General features: G+C 37.6%; 1 protein-coding gene across 1 annotated transcript in view; it reads right to left on the reverse strand.

Moving 5' to 3' along the window:
* LOC113538140 (gamma-aminobutyric acid receptor subunit pi) overlaps positions 1–13,330 on the reverse strand; it is a 56,579-nt gene extending 43,249 nt beyond the window's left edge. The window contains exons 1-2 of the mRNA XM_026933013.3: positions 12,909–13,330; positions 972–1,061 (exon numbers count right to left, since the gene is read on the reverse strand). Coding sequence (XP_026788814.1) covers positions 972–1,018 — 47 coding nt within the window. The 5' untranslated portion in view covers positions 1,019–1,061; positions 12,909–13,330. The remainder of the gene's footprint in view (positions 1–971; positions 1,062–12,908) is intronic.
* Positions 13,331–23,752: the final 10,422 nt, after the last annotated feature.

A 23,752-nucleotide genomic window follows, 5' to 3' on the forward strand; every position in this document is an offset into this window, starting at 1 on the left:
CTGGATAGCATGACCGTTACCAGTCATAGTTACCGGATCTCAACCAAACACCTATTTGAGATTTTGGAGCAGCGCTCTCCACCACTATTATCAAGACACCAATTGAGGCAATATCCTTTAGAAGATCATGTTCATCTCTTCAGTAGAGTTCAAGAAACTTGATTTGTTCTGTCAATGAACCTGGATGATTGCATCACACCTGGTCATATGATCATGTTTATTTATTTTGCAGCATCTAACTTAAGATGACTAGGGATAGCAATAGAACTGCTCAATCGTTTATATATAGAAAACCATAGAATATGGGGATATAAAGTGGCTTATATACATGTAGCTGTCATTATAATAGCCCCATTAATCAGCCTTCAGCACCGCACTCTTCTGATTTCATTTATTTTCTTACTCCTGCTAATGGGCTCCTATAATGTAGGCAGTGTGGAGATTAAGTTACACAGCATCTATAAAGTTGTTGAGAGACTAAATATGAGTAGCAGCAGTCAAAAAACATTTTACATAATGCTATGCTCACAGGACTAAAATGATCAGATGACCACAGAGTTGGTAAAAAAAACGAACAGGTCTGTTAGAAGAGAGAATAACTAAGACATGGTAGACAGATGGAAATAAAATCACAGAAGCGCACCTACAAATGATAGAATTACCCATGTGAAAATTTGAAAATCTACTCCCATCCAAAAAGAGGCTCAGCGTTGTTATTACCTCTGGGGTAAGTAATTGAAGATGTGCCTTCCCACAAATTTGAAACCAGGTTTCCATAAAAACTATTTTTTTTAGGAAAATTTTACTCAATAAATAAGAAATTTTGTTAATTATTATAATTATGTATACATACACTGACCTAGTAACTGATTATCTTGTTGCTCAATATAAATTAAAGGCATTTGGAGCCATTGCACATTCTGAAACAACAGCATAAAGCAGCTGAATGGAGATTCACCAGCATAGCTTACCTGCTGAAGAGGATGAAGGCAAACAGAGTGAAACAGGAAGGGATCATGATCACAATTTCAGGAAGACAGCAGGTGCCTCCTAGAGTTTATCTAGAAGAGAGAGCAAAGGGAATGTTATGGGCATCATGTTGTTAGCTTTAGCATAACTTTAAATTTACATAAGTATGTAGTTTAGTTCCAACTCTAATGCACTACAGCCCTTTAGAAATCTGAGTACTTGGATCAGGTATATAATGGCACCCTGTTTAGGGTATTCTGTCAGAAAGTTAACCAGATGTTGTGTAGTGGGCGTGTCATGACTTGATATACTGGCTATTTTGTGACATGGGGAAAGCATGGTGTTAGTTACTAACCATATACATGTTCTGGAGGCTGAGCAAGTAACCAGTAGAGATTATGTCATTTGAATGTTAACAAGATTGAATCCAACAGAAAATATGTTGTTGCTGAGAGAAAATGTAGAGCTTTTTCTGAAAAACTGACAAATTGTACTGACAACTTTACCCCAACTACTTCTGTAAAACTATGCACATCAGTGGAGCTAAGGGCTGCCTGCTTGTCAACATTTTTTTCAGCCTGAGGGGACAAGAGACACTGACATTAAACTTTGGATTTAGTATAAGCACCTACTTTGTGAGGTACTCATACACTGTGAGCCTTTTGTCATGTCAAATGATTAACATTTTTACCATGATCTTGAAGCAGTACCACATCATTTCAATCATCGTTTCAATCATGTGTTTGAAACTTAAGCAGCTGTTTCTGCATGTTTATAAATCCTGCATGTATCTAAATCTCAAACAAAAAAGGCTCTGGTCGTCTTTTGAAGAAGAAGGGAGAAAACACAGAGGGCATGAGACTTGACAAACTATTCCTGTTTCTATGCTGCCATTTCTCCAAGTTTTTTTTCTGAAAGTCATAGGAATGTCATTAAGGTTATATTAAAAAGCTTTGGATAATGAGACACGCAAATAATTAGCAGCTCTTCTGTTACAACTAGTGCGTCACATCTTTGCTATGTCACATATCAGGGCTCATTTTATTGGTTAGCCTAAACTGGGTGAAAGTTGAATGTGAATGAACACTGAGCACAACACCAAAGCGTCAAATCCAAGCAATGTGCTCTGCCCAAGCAGTGGTGCCTTTAGGCAAAGCAGCACCATTCTCTTCTCAGGGAAACAGTGGCTTCTCTGACACAAAGTGGCTTAGCTGCTGTTCATCTGTATGCAGCCTAAGGATTTCAGAGACAGGCAATGGAAAAAATGCCACTTCAGTAGACAAGAAATTAATTCCCTATAGATCTCCTGAATAATGATCAGAAAAAAACATGATGAAATAATACACTTTATCCCCAAAAGTATGTGGACACTTGACCACTGAGCATCCCAGTCCAAAACCGTGTACATTAATATGGGGTTAACGAAGTTGGTGCTCCAAATTCAACCCAAAAATATTCAGTGAGGTTGAGGTCAGGGCTCTGTGCAGGCCACTCAAGTTCTTCCACACCAACCTTCGTAAACCATGTCTTCATGGACCTTGCTTCATTCTAGAACATGTTTGGGCCCCATAGTTCCAGTGAAAGGAAATCTTAATGCTACAGCATACAAAGACATTCTAGACAATTGTGTGCTTCCAACTTTGTGGCAACAGGTTGGGGAAGAACCACATATGAGTGTGTCCACATACCCTTGTTCATATAGTGTATCTTTACACTATGGCAAGTTTTTGGGTGATAACATTAGTATTGTCATTACAAAAATGTATTCAGCTGTTTCTTTTGATGATTCAGTGCAAATGCTTGCTGTATAAGACTGAACAGATTGCTAACAAGTACTACATTCTCAGAAAAAAGTTCATCTCTAGCATTCAAGGTACAAAAGCTTCTCACTAGGGTGGTATGCTCTAGGGAACAGTTTCTGGACTTTTAGTATATACACTATATGGCTAAATGTTTGTGAACACCTGGCCATCACAACCAGATGTGGTTTGGAACATCCCGTTCCAAAACCATGTGCATTAATATGGAGTTGATCTCAATTTTGCTGCTATAACAGCCTTCACTCTTCTGGGAAGTCTTTCCAATAGATTTTGGAGTGTGGCTGTAGGGATTTGTGCTCATTCAGCCACAAGAGCATTAGTGAGGTCGGGCATTGATTTGACGATTTGAGGATAACTTCTGTACCTGTGAGGGTATGTTTACACTACTTCACACAGCGCATATGGTGTTTTGCCTAAAGGCTGCATATGCCAGTGAAAAAACCCGGAGCTCTCAAGATTGTTTCTAAACTAATTCTCCCCAGTGGGCATCACAGCTGTCTCAGGCCTTCTGGGTGTGTTTTCTCTCTCAGAACCATCTCTTCTGTTCCACCACACAGACCTTTCTCTCCCCAACAAACTGCCCTGCCACTCAACTGCCAGGGAAGCAGATTCTGCAGTCCACTCTGTGTTTATCCAATACTTTGGTCTTTAAATAAATAAAAAAAAACATGATTAAAAAGATAAACTTGATAGACTTGATAAATAAACTTGATAGAATAGAATTTTGTTATTTAATGGTTACCCGTATTGATTTCATATGAAATAAAATACCATTATTCACTTCATTATCATACATTTACACTACAGTGCTATTCTGCTGATAATATAAACAGATTAAAAAAGTGTCAGTAATTTTTCCACCACAGCAATATCTTCAGGAAAGCACTTTCTGGCTGTTGAGGAAAAGACTGCTTATAGCTGCTATAACATAAGTGATAACAGGAACTAACTTGTTTCCTGGACATTCCACAACATTAAATGTAACTATAAATGTTAAAAGCATTAAAATCTAAAATTAAAAAGCACATGTCATTTATTAATGAAAAAAAAACTGTAATTGTTGATGACCCTGAACCAAATAAAGAGATATAATATATTATATATAAATATATAAATAATAATATATTCTCTGGTTAATGGTTTAGGTTAATGGTTGCCTTATGTTTTAACATTGTAGTCACATTTATTATATAAATTTTTGAGAATGGAACCTAGGAACATCCAAATCTGTCTGCTGCTATTAACGTTTATTCATGAAATGTCTACTGAAACATTTGCAGAATAAGAGATATGGCAATAACAAAATGCAGTGCTGTCACAAAAGAATTATGAATGATTATACCTGTGAGTAAATAAGCATAAGCAGTTTAAAGATTTAGTCCTTCTAAGATGACGTGCAAACCTTTTGACACAGGAAGTCTGACTTGGTGCAAAACTCTCCTGCAATCAATATCACTATTTAGCTTGGTAAAACATGGGGCTGCAATATATCCTTTACATGACATATCTCTGTATGTAAAAGCGAGGCCAAGTACTGCAGTGTGTCAATGGTGATTTCAGCTATTAGACTTACATATATAAGTGGAACACACATGGCACGCAAAATCAATAGCAGTTAAGCTCCAACCTGGGAAGTTGTTCAATACCTCTGACAATGCTGTGTGCAAACGCCCTTAAAGTGCAAGTGCCCATAAACCAGAATCAATAGAAATGATCAAAACAATTCACAGCAGCACAGTGTACCCGAATATCTGACAGGGCAGATTATTAAGATCCAGCATGGCAGCCCTGTAGCCTTAATTTAACCACAAACTGGCACTAAATGCAACCACAACATTCGTAAACCTAAACTAAAATGTAAACAAAAGAAACTTCTAGGTTCATATGTACTCTCACTGGCCTTTGGACTGCAAAATCATCAATAATTACGCCCAGGTTTCTTCTTTGTGTGTTTGTGTTCTTCAGGACTTTGTGTATGGCATTTGTTTTCTTTTAAATGCTAAAATATTGAGTTTATATTGTGCCTCCATGACACAAATGTTAGGAACATTAACATACGTTCCCACAATTCCCTCTGTACTGTGCATAAAACAGACTTTTAGGCTAAAAACCAGGTCCCAAAATACCAGAGCTTTTTTTTCCCATAACACATTTGACAGAAGTCTTATACCTAGAGGGACTAAATCACCACTAAAATAAACCAACAAATGTTCACTCACAAACACACACACCGCTGAATAAATATAAAATAAATAACACCATCTGTCTAAATGGAGTAAGCTTTTTGTTATGAGAGTAGTCCAGGACACATAGTCCTTCAAAGACAGAGTGAATTGTATGCCTCCACCACCACCATCATCAACACTAATTGAGGGAATATCATTTGGAAGCTCATTGTTTATCAGTCTAGTACAGTTCCAGAGATTCTGTGCCAAGAGAGTCTATCCCAAGGCACAATGAATCTGTTCTGGCATTATGGCTCATGATGGTCAGGACCATGCCAGCAAAATACAACATAACAGAGCCACCATTTTCCTTCAATTTGTCTCCCTTCTATACATCTGTCCATGATGATGTCTGAATCCTCACATATCTCTGCCTACTATCACATGGGCAGCACTGTGGTTGGTACAGGCTAATTAACCACAGATGTGCATTTTACACCAGGCATAGATGTCTAGGATGAACACTGTGATTATATCATCACAGTTCAGCCACTATACAAATTCTAGCTCCTTTTTTTTCCAGCTTTAACCGATTGAACACATATGGGAGATTTTTGGAGCAATGTGTTAGACAATGTCTCCAACACCATCATTAAAACATCAACTGAGAGAATATCATTTGGAAGAATGGTGTGCCCCCAGTTCAGTTCCAGAGACTTGTAGAAACTATGCAAAGGTGTACTGAAGCTGTTCTGAAAGCTCGTGATGACATGTTATGTTGCTTTTTCTTTTAATTTGTCAACTGTCTGTACATACAGTATGTGTGTATGCTGTATGCTATTGTCAGCAGATCTCACTGTCTGGTGAGACACACTGTAACATCTGTTTTTTTGTCTGCCCAAACCTGCAATAACAAAGGCAAATATTAAATACCTAAAGTGCATCCTTCTTAGTTATTTAAGAACAACACATAATTTACTTAAACAACATATAATTTTATTGTATCAACTGACAGATCTTCTGCCTAATCTCATGATTACATTTCATTCTCACCCGTCTGATTATAAACCTGTTGTCTTATGCTTGTGCTCCTGGTAATACACAGTCCTCCTCTGACTGCTGTCTGTAAGTAGAGAGAGAGCACTGAATCTAGAAAAATAAGCATTCAACTTTTACCTTGTACTCTGTGTAGCTTTAACTTAATTGAGCTTATTGGTATTCTTGGACCCTGACCTAGCACAACGATTTTTTTTTATGGAAATGTCAAAGCAGCTCTGTAAGCCACTCTGGATATGAGGGTCTGCTGCAGGCTAATTTCATTTATTCATTCATTCATCTTCAGGAACTTCTTTATCCTGGTGAGGGTCACAGGGGATCCGGCACCTATCCTGGGAACACCGGGTGTGAGGTGGGAATACATCCTGGATGGGACAACAGTCCACACAGGGCACCAAACACACACATACACATTCATACACTCATTGACACCTCGGGACAATTTATAGTCACCAGCATGTTTTTGGCCAGTGGGAGGAATCCAGAGAATCCTGAAGAAACCCATACAGACACAGTGCGAACACCATGTGAAACACCACATAGACAGTAATGTGAGCTCAGGATCGAACCCTGGAGCTGTGATGCGGGCGTTGCTAGTATCCTAATGGTACGGATATCATATCACATCATCAAACACAAATCTCTTGATTCGATATGCCTGCATATCAAACAATACGTTCAACAGACTACATAATAAAGTAGGCTATTGATTATAAAATACCACAAATAAACATTTAAACTGAATCAAGCCTCTGAAAAAGTAATTTCCTCTTTACACTGAATGAGGAGAGGCTACAGGGGGCAAGAAAAAAAAAACTCTTCTCCTAAGCATGCTGTTTTTCCCGAAGCTAATAGGCTAGCATACTAGCATACTGGAATCCTAAATACTAGCATACTAGTTAAAACAGCAACAGCTTCGCTCAGCAAGACTGGTGTATGGGAGCACTTTGGTTTCCCAGTGTGTTACGATGCTGAAGGCAATGGCAAAGAAATCGCCATTGGAAAGTTCATTGTGTTGAGATATGAGATTCAGTAGTGGAGATCACAGGATTCAAAAATACATCTAGGGCTACAGAGAGCTGCATGATTTTGACAGCACAATTAGCTATCAACAGAATGGGAAATAGCAGTGTTTTATTTTGGTTACATTCTAATGCCCAGCTTTTGTCTCCTTGTATGCTGCTAAGAGTCTGAATGGATCACACAAACACTGTGTCATTATTACATTTAATTGTACTTTTATAATGTTGAATGGTTTTATCAATTGAAAATGGAAACCTAAGACACGTATTCAGGCAATGCTTATTTCTGCTGTATTGAAAATGTATTGTATTGAAACCCTAGGTATTTGCACAGAATGGAAGTCAAATATTCACAAATGTGTTTCTATTTCTGCAAATTGCTTACATATTTAGTTAAATACTGACCAATCAGTGTTAAGCACCAACTGTTTTAACATGACTCGTATTGAGAGAGTCACACATTTGTCAATAATCATGAAACTAATTTCATAAATTTGTCAGTGCAGCTTTAGTACCTATAACTAATCCCAGCATCAGAGATGGACACACATCTGACTTCACAAAAATGAGACAAAAAAATCTGTGATCTTAAGTCAGTATAGAAAGGTTAAAAAGAAGAACATACCATGTGTGTTTTGAAGTTCCATACGCTATTTTTTTATTTTCCTCTTTCCCACCTTTCTTATATATTCTGTCTAGGCTGTAAGTTTTACTGTGTTCAAATTCTAACCTACTTATTTATAATGCCTTGGGCCAAACAATATTGTTAACACAACACACTAGAATAGCCAACTATGACCTTTGACCACTTTCCTGAAGCAGAATTGCTGTAGTGCTGCTGATATTCTGGTGGAGAAATCTAGAGGTTAGTAGGTCTCTCTCAGGTCTACTCAATTGATTCCACTGAGCCTGAGAAATAATGGAGTGCTCAGCAGCCATGCTTATAATCCTGACAGCAAAACTAAGTGTATACACACACACACACACACAAACCAATAGTCAGAGGCATAAATGAGTCATGCACACATTATATTATTAAGCTTAAATGGTTACAATGTGAATTTCATTCATTTAATTATTCATTCAGGCACATATTTGTATACAAGCCCTGCAGGCCCATATAAATGTTTTGTATCCATTTTACTGGCTGTGCTCAAGCTGAACACAACAACCCGTTAAGTTATAACATGCCTCCAAAAGCTCTACTATAATACCTAATTTTGCAGTGTAAAGCTAATTATTGTGTCATGCTGCTTAAATGCACAATTTACACTGATTTTGCCATCTGTTATGGCACACAGTGCTGCTGGCTGATTCTTGCTACTAGGGTTTGCCAATCTATCCACTGCAAATGCTACATCTTTATACAATATAACACACACACATATTATAATCTCCATGGAGTTCAATCATATCAGACTGTGAGACTGGGAATTATAGAGCATCACAATGGCTCAGGGGAAAATCCATTGTGGAAAAGCACCTGTGCCAGAGACTCCATCAGTGTTCATACAGCCTCAGCCTCACTTCCTTCACCAATGCTACAGTGCGTCTGATATCTTTTGTACACTTTTCTGGCCACAAGCTTCTGGATCTCGAAACTTGCAATCTGTCTTGCTTCTGCACTTCCATGTGTACACATGTGCCAACTTTCGAACATCATGACAGAATGAACTTTTTTGGAACATGATATAATCACTAGATTAGAAAAGGTAACTGCATGAAAGATAAAAAGAGATTTGTTTAAAATAGTTGGTGGATAAATGAGATTTCCTTGTGTATTGTTGACATTTGCCAAAAAAGTTAGTCTGTAGTTAGTCATTTTCAATGTCAGTCAAATAGTCTCTTTTTGTGAAAGTAGGCAAGTCTTGGCCATGTTTCACAATGAAATGTACCAGGAAACTAGAGGTCTTCATATGATGCAGAAGCTAGAAGGTTTTCTATGAAGCTAAAAGTCTTTATATGAAGCAGAAGCTAGAGTTCTTTATATGAAGCTGATGCTAAAAGTTTTCATATCAATTTGAACCTAGAAATCTTCGTATGAAACATAAGCTAAAAGTCTTTAGATGAAGTGAATTCTAGAGGTGCGGAAGCTAGGATTCTTTAGACAAAGTGAATGTTAGAAGTCTTCATAAGAAGCAGAAGCTAGGATTCTTCCGATGAAGCAGAAGCTGAAGGTCTTGATATGAAGCGAAAGCTAGAGGTCTTCATAAGAATTTGTATATGAGCCACACAGTGAGCTATGTTTCCTATATACCATTATTCATCTTTTAAAAGTTATGATCCTTGAAAAAACCACCTGTGTCAAGTGTCCCACTGGGATTGGACCTTCCAGATAAGGGTGATAATGAGAGATACAGAAATTGGTTTATTGATTAATTGACCATAAAATCTGGAGAGAATGACTAAAAGCAATTTGGAGACATTGGTCATGAGTTCTTTATAATCTTTCATCAGAAAATGTAGTCTTAAAAGGTTTAACCATGTGAACAAAACCTTTTATCATTAGCAGGAAAGCACAAAGCAGAAATCCATTCATTTATTCACTCAACTATAGTAATCTCTTTATACTGATCAGGGTAATGGTGGATCCAGAGCTGGTGGATGACTGGAACACTGGGTGCGAGGCGGGAATACGCACTGAAAGGCACCGCAGTCTATTGGAGGGCACACACGTACATTCACACCTAGGGGCAATTTAGAATAGCCAATCCACCTACTGGACTTTTTGGTAGGTGGGAGAAAACTGGAGAACCCGGAAGAAACCTATATGGACACAGGGAAAATGTGAAACTCCACACAAACTCCTAGAGCCGTGAGGTGGCAATTCTACCTGCTACACCACCTCCCACATTTACAAGTTGTTGTAAACATCTTCATAATACCAAATGGAGGAAATATATCAACACATTAAAAATAGCTCAGCACATCAGAAACCAGAACTACTGGACCAAATCCTGTACAGGACATCTAACCTTCATCTGGCTCTGCCACTGTCCCCTTGATCAAAGTGTTGAATGCTAAGTTGAACCCAAGTGCTTAGCTCCTCAGACAGACAAGCCTGCTCAGTGACCCATCTATAAATAATTAAAAAGACACCTTTTCCACACTGTGTGCAGAGGAAACATGTGGTATTCTCTGCACCATAAATCACAAACTATGTCAAACATAAAAGACTTCAAATAATAGTATCCTGTATTCTTTCTTCAACTGGACAGACATCTTAGTTTATGCAGATAATTGAGAAAAGGGAATTCAAAAGACCCTAGAAAAAATGTAATTCATTCAGTCTCGAGAATGAGTTGTGAAGGAGAAATGGATGCCTGAACTGGCTAATAAACCAAACCACATCTGAAGCATCAGTCAAGCTTCAAGTCCCAAAGGGTCATGCTTGCCAGCTGTTCTCAAACTGTGGAATATAGCAAAGTCATATGGATTATGGAGAAAAATTCGTACCAACCATCAAGGAGTTATAAAAAAAAATATGCAAACATATTTAATTGCATGTTTCAGCTCACCATGGTTGTAAAGAGTGGTTATTTGAGCCTTCCTGTCAGCTCGAACCAGTCTGGCCATTCTCCTCTGGCCTCTCTCATCAACAAGGCATTTCTGACTGCAGAATGGCTGCTCAGTAGATGTTTTTTTTTGTTTGTTTGTTTTTTTGCACCATTCTGTGGCATAACCCATCTTGCACCAACAACCATGCCATGGTTAAAATACCTGCGATCACATTTTTTTCCCATTTTGATGTTTGATGTGTATGTTAACTGAAGCTCTTTACCTGTATCTGTATGGATTTACACACTGCGCTGCTGCCACTTAATTGGCTGATTGGACAATCACATGTGTACAGGTGTTCCTAAAGTAGATGGTGAGTGTATAGAGTGTATTTTAGATATAAATTAGATATGCAATTAGATATCACTGAAGTTTTCATATACACAACTGTAACCGTTTTACTTAGAATTGACTGAAGTGTGTAGAGTGAGTGGATGAATTTAGAGGACGGTGCTAAACTCTCAAGGGCAAAGCGATTAAGCCTGAATCTAAATTGAGTGAGCAGAGGAGCCTTTGATTATTTTTATTCCAGTGGCAAGTAGCCTGGCTACTCTGTGCTAACTGAACTGTAAGGCACAACTCCACCTAGTTTTTACTAGTACTATTGCACTTTTCTGCATAATTACTACAGGTTACAATTGTTACTGCTGTCCATAATCTGGCACTTTACTCCTTCAGTAAATACTTTTATTTAATGTACTTGTCATATTTATTGCTATTTGCATTTCTGGTCAGAGGCTAACTACATTTCATTGTCTCTGTATGTGTACACTGCACAATGACAAATGATAAAGTTGAATCTGAATCGAGTTAAGTAGATGTAAATTTTGCAAAAAAATAAGTATTTCCAAATGGATTGAGCTCACTATTTAAGAGTGATAAATGTAACAAACCTACTGGTAATGCTATATATGCAAATAAATGAATTTTCTAAGTTTTTTTTTTAAGATATTCACATATTTTATTTTAAAAAAAGAAAAACGTTTATGTTGACCAGCCAACTGTCCATACGTTGACAAAACTGTCATTATTCCTCAACATGATTCCTCAACATTCATGTATTTCTAACAGTTTGCATGGTTCGAGTCACAAACCTTAAGCCCAGGTTTAGGATTGGGATAGTATTCAAACCTTTCCTTATGATTCATATGAAATCAGACAAAATCCAAACACATCACTCTCACTCTTGTGGTTTTGCATTATTTTTTCATTACATCAGGTTTAAATTCCTATAATTATGAATAAACTGCATCCTCCCAAAAGGCTAAGAGCCTGGATGCACACACACACACACACACACACACACACCGGATTGATCTAGGCAAGTCTGGTGAATTCTGGGACTTCATAAACACATGCCAACTTCTGCAGTTGTGATGATAAAAGTGGGTTCACTCCTCTTTGGCAGTTTATTCCTAAAACCTCATTTATGGTAATCCTGTTCACTTCCGCTCCTGCTTTTAATGTCATGCTCGGCTGAGAGGTTTCTGCAAAATTGCAAAACTGCGTACTTGAGAGCTGATACAGATATATCTGTAGAAGAACAGTAGTAGTATAAGCAGTATATAATACCATTTTCTTTTTTATAAAATTCTTTCAGTATGTGTTAGAAGGAAGAGACTGAATGAAAATATCTAGATAAAGATAATTGCAGCTATTAACAAACTTTATTTCTGTATTTGTTTGTTTGTTTGTGTGTATTGTGTATGACTTGTTGAAGACAATCAAGACAAGAATCAACTGACAGGTTAATGCACTAAATTCTTTTTTCAGTGTATGCACATACACACACACACACACACAAGGCTCCCCATTAAACAATTCCTGTCAGTGAATCAAATCCCCCAGAGTGTTCAGTCTGGCCATTTTATTGATCACTCACAGTCATAAATCAGACAAAAACAACACAATTCACAATAATCCCATTTATATTCCAGCAGAATATTATTCAGAATATTATTGACAAGTCATGCATTGCCATGTTTATATAACCCTTAATTGTGGAAATAAGCCAGACTGAAATGTGTAAAATAATAATATAATAACCTTTTTATTGTATCTTTAACTATTGATTAGATTTGTTGTACACTGAGGTAATAAATTCTTGAGTAATTTATGAACTCTGCATGCGCACAGTGAACAGATGACAGATGATCTAACCGCACCTATAACACTCATCCTCCGCTCAAAGTTAGCTCTAACATCAACACATGCATGCACACTTACTGCCTCAAACTGTTTAAAAAAACATGCAGAAAAAAATAATAATAAAACATGAGCAAAGTGAAGCCATGGGTAGTGAGCGATCTCCAACTTACCCGTGATGACGTTTTGAAGCGGGCATTTCTCTCAGAAATATGCGGATGCGCCGCCACAGAACGTCGCCGTGTTTCCCTCTGCTACGGAACAAAAGCAGCAAATGGCGCCGCGCGCCTCCGCCTCGCTGAGCTGCCGTTAAACTGAGCGCGAAAACACGTGCGCTGATCCGCGCGCCTCCACCTGCACCTGCACCTGCACGCGCTCACTGAGCTCACTGCGCTCTGCACGCGCGCACATTTACCCGCGCTGACTGCTTTACTTCCTCCAGACTGTACCAAACTCCACCTCAGCCACATATACTCTACAGATGGACATAATTAATAAAAACACCTCTTCTATCTATCTATCTATCTATCTATCTATCTGTCTGTCTGTTTCCTTTTGTCTGTCTTTCTGTCTGTCACTCTCTCTGTCTCACTGTCTGTTTCTCTCTCTCTCTCTGTCTGCCCCTCTCTTTCTTTGTCTCACTGTCTGCCTCTTTCTCTCTGTCTCGCTGTCTGTTTCTCTCTCTCTCTCTCTCTCTCTGTCTTACTGTCTGTCTCTCTCTCTCTCTCACTGTCTGCCCCTCTCTTTCTTTGTCTCACTGTCTGCCTCTCTCTTTCTGTCTCTCTGTCTGTCTGTCACTCTCTCTGTCTCGCTGTCTGTCTGTCTGTCTGTTTCCTTTTGTCTGTCTTTCTGTCTGTCACTCTATCTGTCTTACTGTCAGCCTCTCTCTCATTCTGTCTCGCTGTCTGCCTCTCTCTCCCTGTCTCGCTGTCTGTCTCTCTCTCTCTCTCTCTCACACTGTCTGCCCCTCTCTTTTTCTCTCACTGTCTGCCTCTCTCTCTCTGTCTCACTGTCTGTCTGTCTTTCTCTCTCTGACTCGCTGTCTGTCTCACTCTCTCTCTCTCTCTCTGTCTCACTGTCTGTCTCTCTTTCTGTCTCGCTGTCTATCTCACTCTACCTCAGATGCATTCTGTACGTATAAAATAACTGACCATAGCCCATCTGTTGCTACAAACAGCTTGTCAGCCTCTAACTTCTACAATATAAGAAAAGACCACCACAGGATCACCACTGAACTGATATTCCATACATGGTAGATCATTCTCATCACATCAGTGATATCTCACATAGCAGTGTGTGTTGGAGCATTGTTGCAGGGATTATTTTTTAAATGACTAGCCTATACTGTCAGAGACAGTTACTGATGAAGGGCTACAGGATACTTAGCATAAACTGGCCATGAATAAAGCGCACCTTCAACATGAACTAACAGCATAGGTGTGTGTAACAAAGTAAATATATACAATGGCCATATTCAGAGTTAAGTTGAGAGCCTGAAATTGTGAAATTGCAAAACTGTTCTTATGTGATATTGGCTTGAGCAGGGAGCAGTATTAAGTCCACAACTGCCTAACTACTTGATGTAACACAATATGTCACTGAAATGTATGCTTTTGGCTGTAAATACAACAATATGTCCTTCTTCTGTCCACATTTTTTTATCCCTGATGTTTTTTTGGGTTTTTTTGGGGCTTAAAGGGAAGTATTTGTGCTTGAAGGCAGTGGCATAGACACTACTGAAAAACCCCATCTCTGACTCTCTTCAAGAAAATTCTAGCAAACTCTGAGACAGGAAATACACACAGATACCCCAAAAACATATCAGGGTACCCACCCAGAAATTGGCCTAAGCAGTTGCATAACCGGTCTCTGAATACATGCAAATTTCCCCAAATTAATACTGAGGTAACTTAAATTCCCAACTCTGAATACTGTCGAGCGTTTAATATCTTTGCCATTGCTGCTGCACCTGATACACTCTTCCTAGCGCAACACCTACCACCATGTCAGGATCATTGGTGTTCTGAGAATGGTCCACCACCCAAATGCAAATCATCTGATCAGCAATAATCCTGACTGTCCCTCTCCATTGATGGGAGAGGTTTAAGCAAGATGACAAATGTTACAGAGAATCAAATGGATTACAGTCAGTAATTGTACACCTAGAAAGTGACCTTCATCAGGTTGACCAAGTTGAGTGTATGCATTCATCCTAATTCCTTAAGCAAGTATCATTGCAGATAACTTCTACATCCTTCCAGCAACTTGTCCTCTGATTCTAAACAGCTCTTAAGTGTCATGAATCAATTACCCCAAATAAATCGATTAGATAGCTACAGTGTCACTGTTTGGTCCATAGTTACTGCACTGCTACTAGAAAAAAAAAATCAACTCAGCATTATGTTTTCTGCTGCAAAACAGAAATCATGTCAATCATCCATGCTGTTATTTTGCGAGGCTGGTTCTCAGGTGCACCAGATCCCTTTATTCTCAACTCAACTATTCAACAATTCAATTTAAATGGTTTACAGACGAGAAAGTGCTAAAATGTTCAGTATTGTGGAACTCCAGGTCTAGAACAGGGAACACTCATCTATTCAAAAATACAAGGTGTGAGACTTATGTGGAGTGAATGGTATTTGGAAGTTATGTTGTCTGCCAAGTTCAAGCTAACAGACTATCCTAAATTAAATTTTCCCTGGGATTAAAACAACAAGGTACATAGCAATATGCCAAATGACACCAAAATGATGCCAAATGATGCAATTTTTTGTTTTAAATTTGATTAGGAACAGGAATTCATAACCTATGATATATAGTTTAGAAAAGCTTATTTGTTTGTTTGTTTGTGTGTGTGTTTGTTTGTTTTGTAAGTTTAACTCCTTAAGCATTGAAATCCTGCATATTTATTTTGAGTACTAACGATGGCTCTATTTAAGTATTATTTCTTGTTATTGTATGGTTGTAAACATCACCATATCAAATGCATTTAGTGAAATGAACATTCCACAACAGTAGAATTTAACTGCATGGACAAGACCAGCAGAAGTATGGTATTTAACTTTCAGCACCACAGATCGAGACACGCCTCTCATTAATAATCTTGGCACCACGCACAGCTCTGCAGAACCCAGTGCAACGCATAATTAAGTAGTGCTGTTTTTTATAGTGCTGCTTCACAGAAAATCTCGTCATACCAGTGATATAATCATTTTCCATACATGAGAACAGATAGGAATGTTTAACAGATACATAGTTGTTGTACGTGTCACTGTTGAGTAGTTTACTGTTCTTTGCTACACTTAAATAATGTAAATAATTTTGTAAATTTACAGTAGCATACTGGCAGTATGTAATTGCTGTAGTTAATATTTCCATCATTATTACTGCATTATTAATGGTTGTTTACAGCAATGGCACATTGTACTTTATTCTTAAATAGAGTGCGAAACTGTATCTTTACAGGACTCATTCACTCACTCGCTTTACTGCTTTATCCTGGTCAGGGTCACAGTGGATACAGGTGGATACCACTATCCTGGTAACACTGGGGGAAAGGTGGGAAAATTCGGCCCAGATGGGACGCCAGTCCATCGCAGGGCACCATGCACACACATTCACACCTAGAGGCAATTCAGCACAGCCAATCTGCCTACCTGCATGTTTCTGGGAAGTGAGAGGAAACTGGAGAACCCAGAGGAAACCCATGCAAACTTGGGGACTACATGGAAAACTCCACACAAACAATAACCCAAGCCCAGAATCAAACCAGTGACCCTGAAGTTGTGAGGAGGCAATGTTACTCAGGACTACATAATACAGATACAGGACAATGGTGTATTACTGTAAATGTTTTCATATCTTTAAAAATGTTTTCAGTGCATCTAAAAAAATCTTGAAAAATGAAAATTTAGTAACACAATGCAGTAAAAGTGAAGTAGTAGAATATGAATATATTGAATATATTCTGTAGACATACAAAACAAAATTACACCATAAGAATTAAATAAGCTAAAATAAGAGCACAATAAAGCTATAATGAGCAATCACAATTACAATAAACTGCTAGGATTTTAAAAAAGACAAGAAAAAGTAAGCAACATGAGTTATCTATTAAACTATCAGACTAGCAAGTAAGCATTAGCTACCCACCTAGACTAACATTAGCTATCGTTGACTCCTGGTTTAAACTTATTGCACTTGCTCTTTGAAAAAGTGTAATCTGCCAGTACTGTATATATTTTACCAGGCAAGCTGCTGTATCAAAAAAAGAAAAAAAAACACTTTTAAAAAATTGTACTGGTTTATTTTAGTGTACAGTTTAACAGTAATTCTTTACAGTGTTTAGAACATAACAGTGACAATATCACGGTGTCACATCATCCTAGATCCAAGAGCCAAGATCCTTAGCATGACAGAGAACTACAAAACAAGTCACCTGACATTGCATTACCTGTATCCTTGTTCTCAGTGCCCAATAGGGTTGTAAACAAATATGAATCCATTATTTGGAATGAACAGATAATGCATCCTAAACAAATAGGAATACAGATTTGAAAATATAGGTTTTTGTCTTTTTCAGGTGTGTGCATCAGGATCCTGCAGGACAAAACAAGACCATGCCTACTTTCAATTTAAATCTGAATATGAAAACAGATATGAATATTTTGCAACAGGTTTAAACTATAGGTCAAGCAACAATACACCATGTTTGCCACTTTATGTAGCTGATATTCACAGGGTAGTCTAAAAAAAAAAAAGATAACCCACATAGTTTACTAATAAATACATTTTTATCAAATTCTTTTGTTAAAGTTTTTGTTGAAATGACACCATGGTTTGACCTTATTTGTTTAGTTTCTCCATTTAGTCCTTGCCTAGTTTAGTCTGTTCACTGATTATTTGAACCTTTGTCTGTCTTTTGATTCTGATTCTGTTTGTGCCCTTTGGATTTGTCTGTCTTGTAGAATTTCTAACAAAATCCTGCATTTGCATTCAAACCTTGCCCATGTCTGACAATAACCTACATGTGATAATGGTTTAAATAAAAGCATTCATCAGACACATTAAGCCAGTGCTCCTGAAACATATGCACAGATGCTGTATAGGTTAGAATGCCTACATGTTTATACAAGAAAGGGAGCTTTATGAATTGACAGACAGTGATTTGTTTCTCTTCTCTACAGAACCTGGGGCACCACAGAGACTGGAGTTTTTCCTCTGAGTATACTTTTTATTGACAGCTGCCAGAATGTTAGAAGAATTTCACTAAATATTACAGATCGTCTTCACTGACCTTCTCTTGAAGCAGAGAGAAGCACACTGAATGGTTCGTGATTGAAAATCTCTTCCCAGAGTGTTGTTAACTTCTAAGTGTTTACTGAGTTTCTTATCTGAATTCACTTTCTGCCCATGAAGACACTTGTGAGACGTTACAGCTTCTCTGTGTACATAGTGTACACCATATCATCTGAACCTACTACCACTGAGAAGCTTAGACTGCCTCCGTATAATCAATTCTCTCAGCCTCCAATATATTATGTTTGAACCTCATCAATCTCTCTCTCTCCCTCTGTTCTCCTATTCCACTATTGATGATTTTCTTCATCTGTCTCATATCTACCTTTTTAACATCTCCTCCTCCTCCCAGAGCATCTTAGCCTCCTCTATTATGCTGTTTCCACCCTGTCGTCAATCTCCTCTGTCCCTGTCCCTGACACTTCTCCCATATTCTCTTCCCATCTGGCCTTTTGTTTGTCTCACTCCCTCTTATTTACCATCCTGTTTGCTTCCTCATTTCTGTTCATAATTTTGGTGTGTGTATTCATTTTCTCAGGAACATGTATGTGAGTTATTAACCATTCCCCTATCTCGATTTTAAATAAGACAGCAACAACAAAAAAAACTGATTTAAAAATAATATTCATTAAAGCAGTCAGTTTCTTTCAGTTAACAAAAACACTGTTATACTTTAAAATGATTTAAAAAGTTGTATCTAAAAATCTCAAAGCTTATTAAACATAGTAAATATATTTTAGAACAGGCATAAGATTTGCAGAATAAAAAAACTAAAAATATGAATAATACAAAAAAATAACAGTTACTTGACCTCTGGTTTAAACTTGTAGCATGTACCCTGCCTTGCTAAAATAATATATAAGACAAATTTGTTACAGTAGCAATACATTAAGGACACACACACAAACATGCACACATGACACAGGAAAAGCTTACAGCCTCATAACAATGCTCATAACAATTAACCACAGTCACTTAAACCCACAATCTTTATAAATTATGCAACTGCTACTCTGTACATTATAATAGATATTTACAGACTACTGAGATTATTGTGATAATTGTAGATAGGAAAAAAATCTAATTGTAGATAAAATTAAATTAATTTAGATTACTAATTGTAATCTAAAATTGTAGACAGGAAAAAATCGTGAACAAGTGAGCAAGCAAAAGTTCCAACTAATTGTAAGCTGTATTCCACAATATTCCACAATGTTATTGTTTGTTCTGTTTCCATTTCTCTCTCACCCTCCTCCAGCCAAAGACACAGCATTATCTACTGTCCATATGGCTTTCCCAGCAGCAGGTTTGTTAACACAAGGCAGACATGCTAATGCATGTCTGAAATAAGCCACAGCATTTTCAAGTCCTTTGCACATCATTAAATGTGAAAACTCGAATATGGTATTCATCTTGTTTAATGTTCTAACAACTTGCATGTGTAAGGTTACAATTTTTACTTTTTCTCTCAGCTTGCTAAGAATTTTAACCACTTGGATGTTTCCAGTATGCCTGAGCTTCCTTCATTTTGCATTGTACATCACAGGCACGTTTTTAATATATGTGAAAAAAGTATGGAAGTTATTACCACATTACTATGGGTGTTATATGAATCGATATCGGAGCTGACCTTTGCCTGTCAGCAGGAGATTCAATTGACAACACCACTGTCTTATTTGCTTTGGGCTTTACACAGCACATGCTGGATAACATTGTGGTCTTTGGGGGATAGAAGATGGACAGATGAAAGAGAAGATGCCCAGTGACTCTATCAGAGCTACTTGCTGAGAGGAAAAGCAAGAAGAAAATAGGTTTTTATATGACTGTAAATTGTCATGGTATCAGCCATTTGCGAGCACCCCTCTATTCCTTTAATCATTGGAAAGGACCACCATATGAGCCAGATATCACAGAAATGGTGGAGTAATCTCAGTACAGCATGAAACTGCTATAAAAGAGGCATCTTATTGTGATATCAAGACTCACACCCATGATTTATTACTCATTTATTCATCTTGAAGCATATAATTCAAGAAATACTATGAACTACAATTAAACTATTAAGAAAGGTATGTAGTTTCAAGAGCAGGGAGTGTATTGTGCATCTGAAACCATCACTGTGTATATTTACTTGCTGTAGTTGAGACTATATCATCCTTTTCCATGCACAATGTCAATGCCATTATTAATTTCAGTTTATTGCCTCAGGACCCTGGTGGCTGAATATTTTTGGTTGATGGACTGTTTTTTGACGCAGCACAGTCATTGTGGTGTTTAAAAATCCCAGTAATGCTGATCCATGACACAATCCACCCACTGCAACACACATTACCATGCTACTAACATGTCAGTGTCACTACGGTCTAGACGGTCCAGCATGAGTGTAATATCTGGTCAGTGGAAGTACTGCAGTGGTCCCTTACACTGATTTGGGGTTGGGGAGTGGTGGGTGGTGGGGGGAGGTGTTTTGGGCCATAGAGGCGCTGCAGTCAGTATATTATGTGTATGTACGACATGGTCTTACAGTATATGGCAGGTATAATGGTATAAAGTAAAATGTATGGTAAAAGTATGGTAAAATGGAATGTAGGTAACCTGGCATGTGAGTGTATATTATAGTATATTACAGTACATTATATATTATATACAACCTTATAGAGACATACAATAATTAAGGTAAAACACACATCATTACATTTCACATACATTTTACATTTGATGCTACTGTAAAATCTTTAAAAAAAAAGAAAGAAAGTTTAATTTTCCTTAGTTTGTAATCATATTTCCCCAAAGTTGATTAAAATATTCTTAGAAATAGTTCTTTGTGATAAAACAATTAGGTATGTGTGTTTGCGTATGCTAGTAAATGTGCACCTATTGTGGAGCCTGTAATGTAATGTTTACTTTTCAGTCCGTGACTGCAGTATTCATCGTCTCCTGTGTGAAAAAATAAGATGTCACCAGCACCTTGTCACGACTGCAAATCCACAACTCTTAGCTTGATAAGTGTCACATTTACGTTCTTTTTTACATAATGGTTATGTCACTATTTTCCTTCGATTATGGAGGAAACAAGAGCTGTCTAGAATGAATATATACTTCTACATTTAGTGTTTATGACAGAAGCTCAGATGAATATGTTTGTGGAAGGTACAATTCTTGCATTTTATGGCACCAGTGGTCAGTCAGAGATAACAAAATTATGCATCTGCATCTTTTTCATGCATAATGTTTTTTCTCTACTTACTCTTACTCCATCATAATCTGGCACTTACAGCAGTACCTTACAGCATAGCAAACACAGCAGGACTCCAATGGCAAATTAGATTATATCTCTTTCACCCAATAAATTGTGCACAAGATTGCATTGATGTTCAGGACACATTCTGTTGCAGACGATCAGACCTCAGCAAGATTAAATCAACTTCCTTTCAGACTCACTCTTCACTCTGATTTATTTACTATGCTCAAAACAATGTCACACAAAACTATTAAGGAAAAGAAAAGTATCTAAGTTTATAGAAAAGTAGAAAATACAAGAAGATTTACCAGCATGGCCATGTTCCTATGTATGAGTTTCATTTCAGTTTGAAAAGCTTTCATTAAAAAGGAATTCTTTGTGCATTCAGAAGTTTGCTTGTTGGCCTCCTGTGCCTGGGGAAGTAAATAAAGTAAGGCCATTTTGCAGGATACAATTCACCCTAAACGACTCATACAACAACATATCATGCAGTTGTCTCTGTCTCCCACAGGGCAGAGGCAGGATTTGAACCACCAACCCCAAAGGTACAAGGCAACAGTGCTAACCACTAAGCTACCACACTAAACAACAATGTTGTTATTATTGTGATTTATATAGTGAACAGCAGCTGTTGGTTTAGGAAGGTGTACAGTTTGTATATCAAATAATAAGGAGTTAGAACATGTATATGTTGTAAGAGAGCTATTGTATGAGAATGTGCAAGATCTGTATTGCATTTTCAGTAACAACATCTCATGTCTAGCTAATGGTACTGATAATACAATGTGACAGCTAATATTTAGTTAAATAAAATGTGACAGAATTGCCCTTCAAAGATTGACTATCCACTGTAGATCACTACAGAAATGGGTTTGAATGTTTTAGTAGTAAAGGTGCAAATGCTCTTTTAATGCAAACTATTTGTTCATTTTTTTTTTAATGTGTATTTCTGAATAGTGGAGATTTAATATTTTACTTTAACTTTTACTTTACCTCTGACTTTCAAGTTTTCGCCATTAAAATTCTTAAAAGTTTAAAGCCAACAATTTGTTAAATACAGGGCTCTTTACATTCTGCACAGAAAAGAAAAGTTTAGGTGCCTAAAGCAAAACCTGCCATATGACTGGGGTTTAAAGAGGAGTCTTCAACATTCTATAGGCTCTGCCTTCTATCAACATGCCTATAGGGGGTAATTTTAAGAAACCTTTTCTGGGGTCTTTCAGAGTTGACCTTGGAAGAAAGCCCCAATTCCCGCATGAGAGCCTGATGATCACCTTAAGGCCAAGGAAAGCAAAGGAAAGAAAATGTTCTAAATATCAAGACCTGATCAAAGGCATAGAAAGAAACCTGGCTGTGAAGGTGGGCCCAGGGGCTGTCTAGAACCTGCTGACAACAATACATCTGTGAGGAAAATGTGGCAGCAGCACAATGCATAAAATCACACAAATACAGGCCATGAGCTTCAGTTAATGTTCACATCAAACATCAGAATGGGGAAAGAAATGTGATCTCAGTGACTTTGACCATGGCATGCTTGTTGGTGTCAGACAGGCTGGTTTGAGTATTTCAGAAACTGCTGATCTCCTGGGATTTTCAAGCACAACAGTCTACAGAGTTACATGGAATGATGCAAAAAAAAAAAAAAAAAAGTTCAGGTAAGTTTCAGTGAGTGCGTGCCCACTGTGGTCTCAGATTCCTGTTCTTGGCTGACAGGACTGGAACCTGATGTGGTCTTCTGCTGTTGTAGCCCATCCGCCTCATGGGTCAAGGTGTTGTACATTCTGGGATGCTTTTATGACCACCATGGTTGTAAAGAGTGGCCAGTTGAGTACTACTTGAACCATAGCATTCCTATCAGCTTGAACCAGTCTGGCCATTCTCCTTTGAGTGTTCTAATCAACATGGAGAATACAGAACTGTCACTCTCTAGATGTTTTTCTTTTTCATGCTTTGCAAACTCTATAGACTGTGATGAAATTCACAGCAGATCAGCAGTTTCTGAAATACTCAAACCAGCCTGTCTGGCACCAAGAACCATGACATTCAAAGTCATTGAGATCACCATTCTGATGTTTAATGTGAACATTAACTGTGTTGCTGCCTTATGATTAGCTCATTGGATAATTGCATGAATAAACAGGTGTACCCAGTGGCCAGTAAATATCCTGTATAACATAGCTAATACAGCAGTAGTTGAATATATGTATTGTAATACTCAGAAATGCTTATTTATTTATATATTATTTTATTTATTTGGTGACAATTGCAGAACTACTGAGATGTGAACATTCAGTAAAAGATATCAGGCAGTAAAAAAATATACTTTACTATGATCTCCTGATCTGTCTCCCTTATATCTTTCTCTTAAATGCTTTCTTTCAGGGCAACATTTTTTTACAGAAACTGTTAAATATGATTTAAATGTTTTTTAAATGTATTTTCTTTTTTTCTCTCACAGCAAGCCATACATCTACTTTC

The sequence above is a fragment of the Pangasianodon hypophthalmus genome, chromosome 3 (genome assembly GCF_027358585.1).
Source record: "Pangasianodon hypophthalmus isolate fPanHyp1 chromosome 3, fPanHyp1.pri, whole genome shotgun sequence".
In the NCBI taxonomy this organism is placed as follows: Eukaryota; Metazoa; Chordata; class Actinopteri; order Siluriformes; family Pangasiidae; genus Pangasianodon; species Pangasianodon hypophthalmus.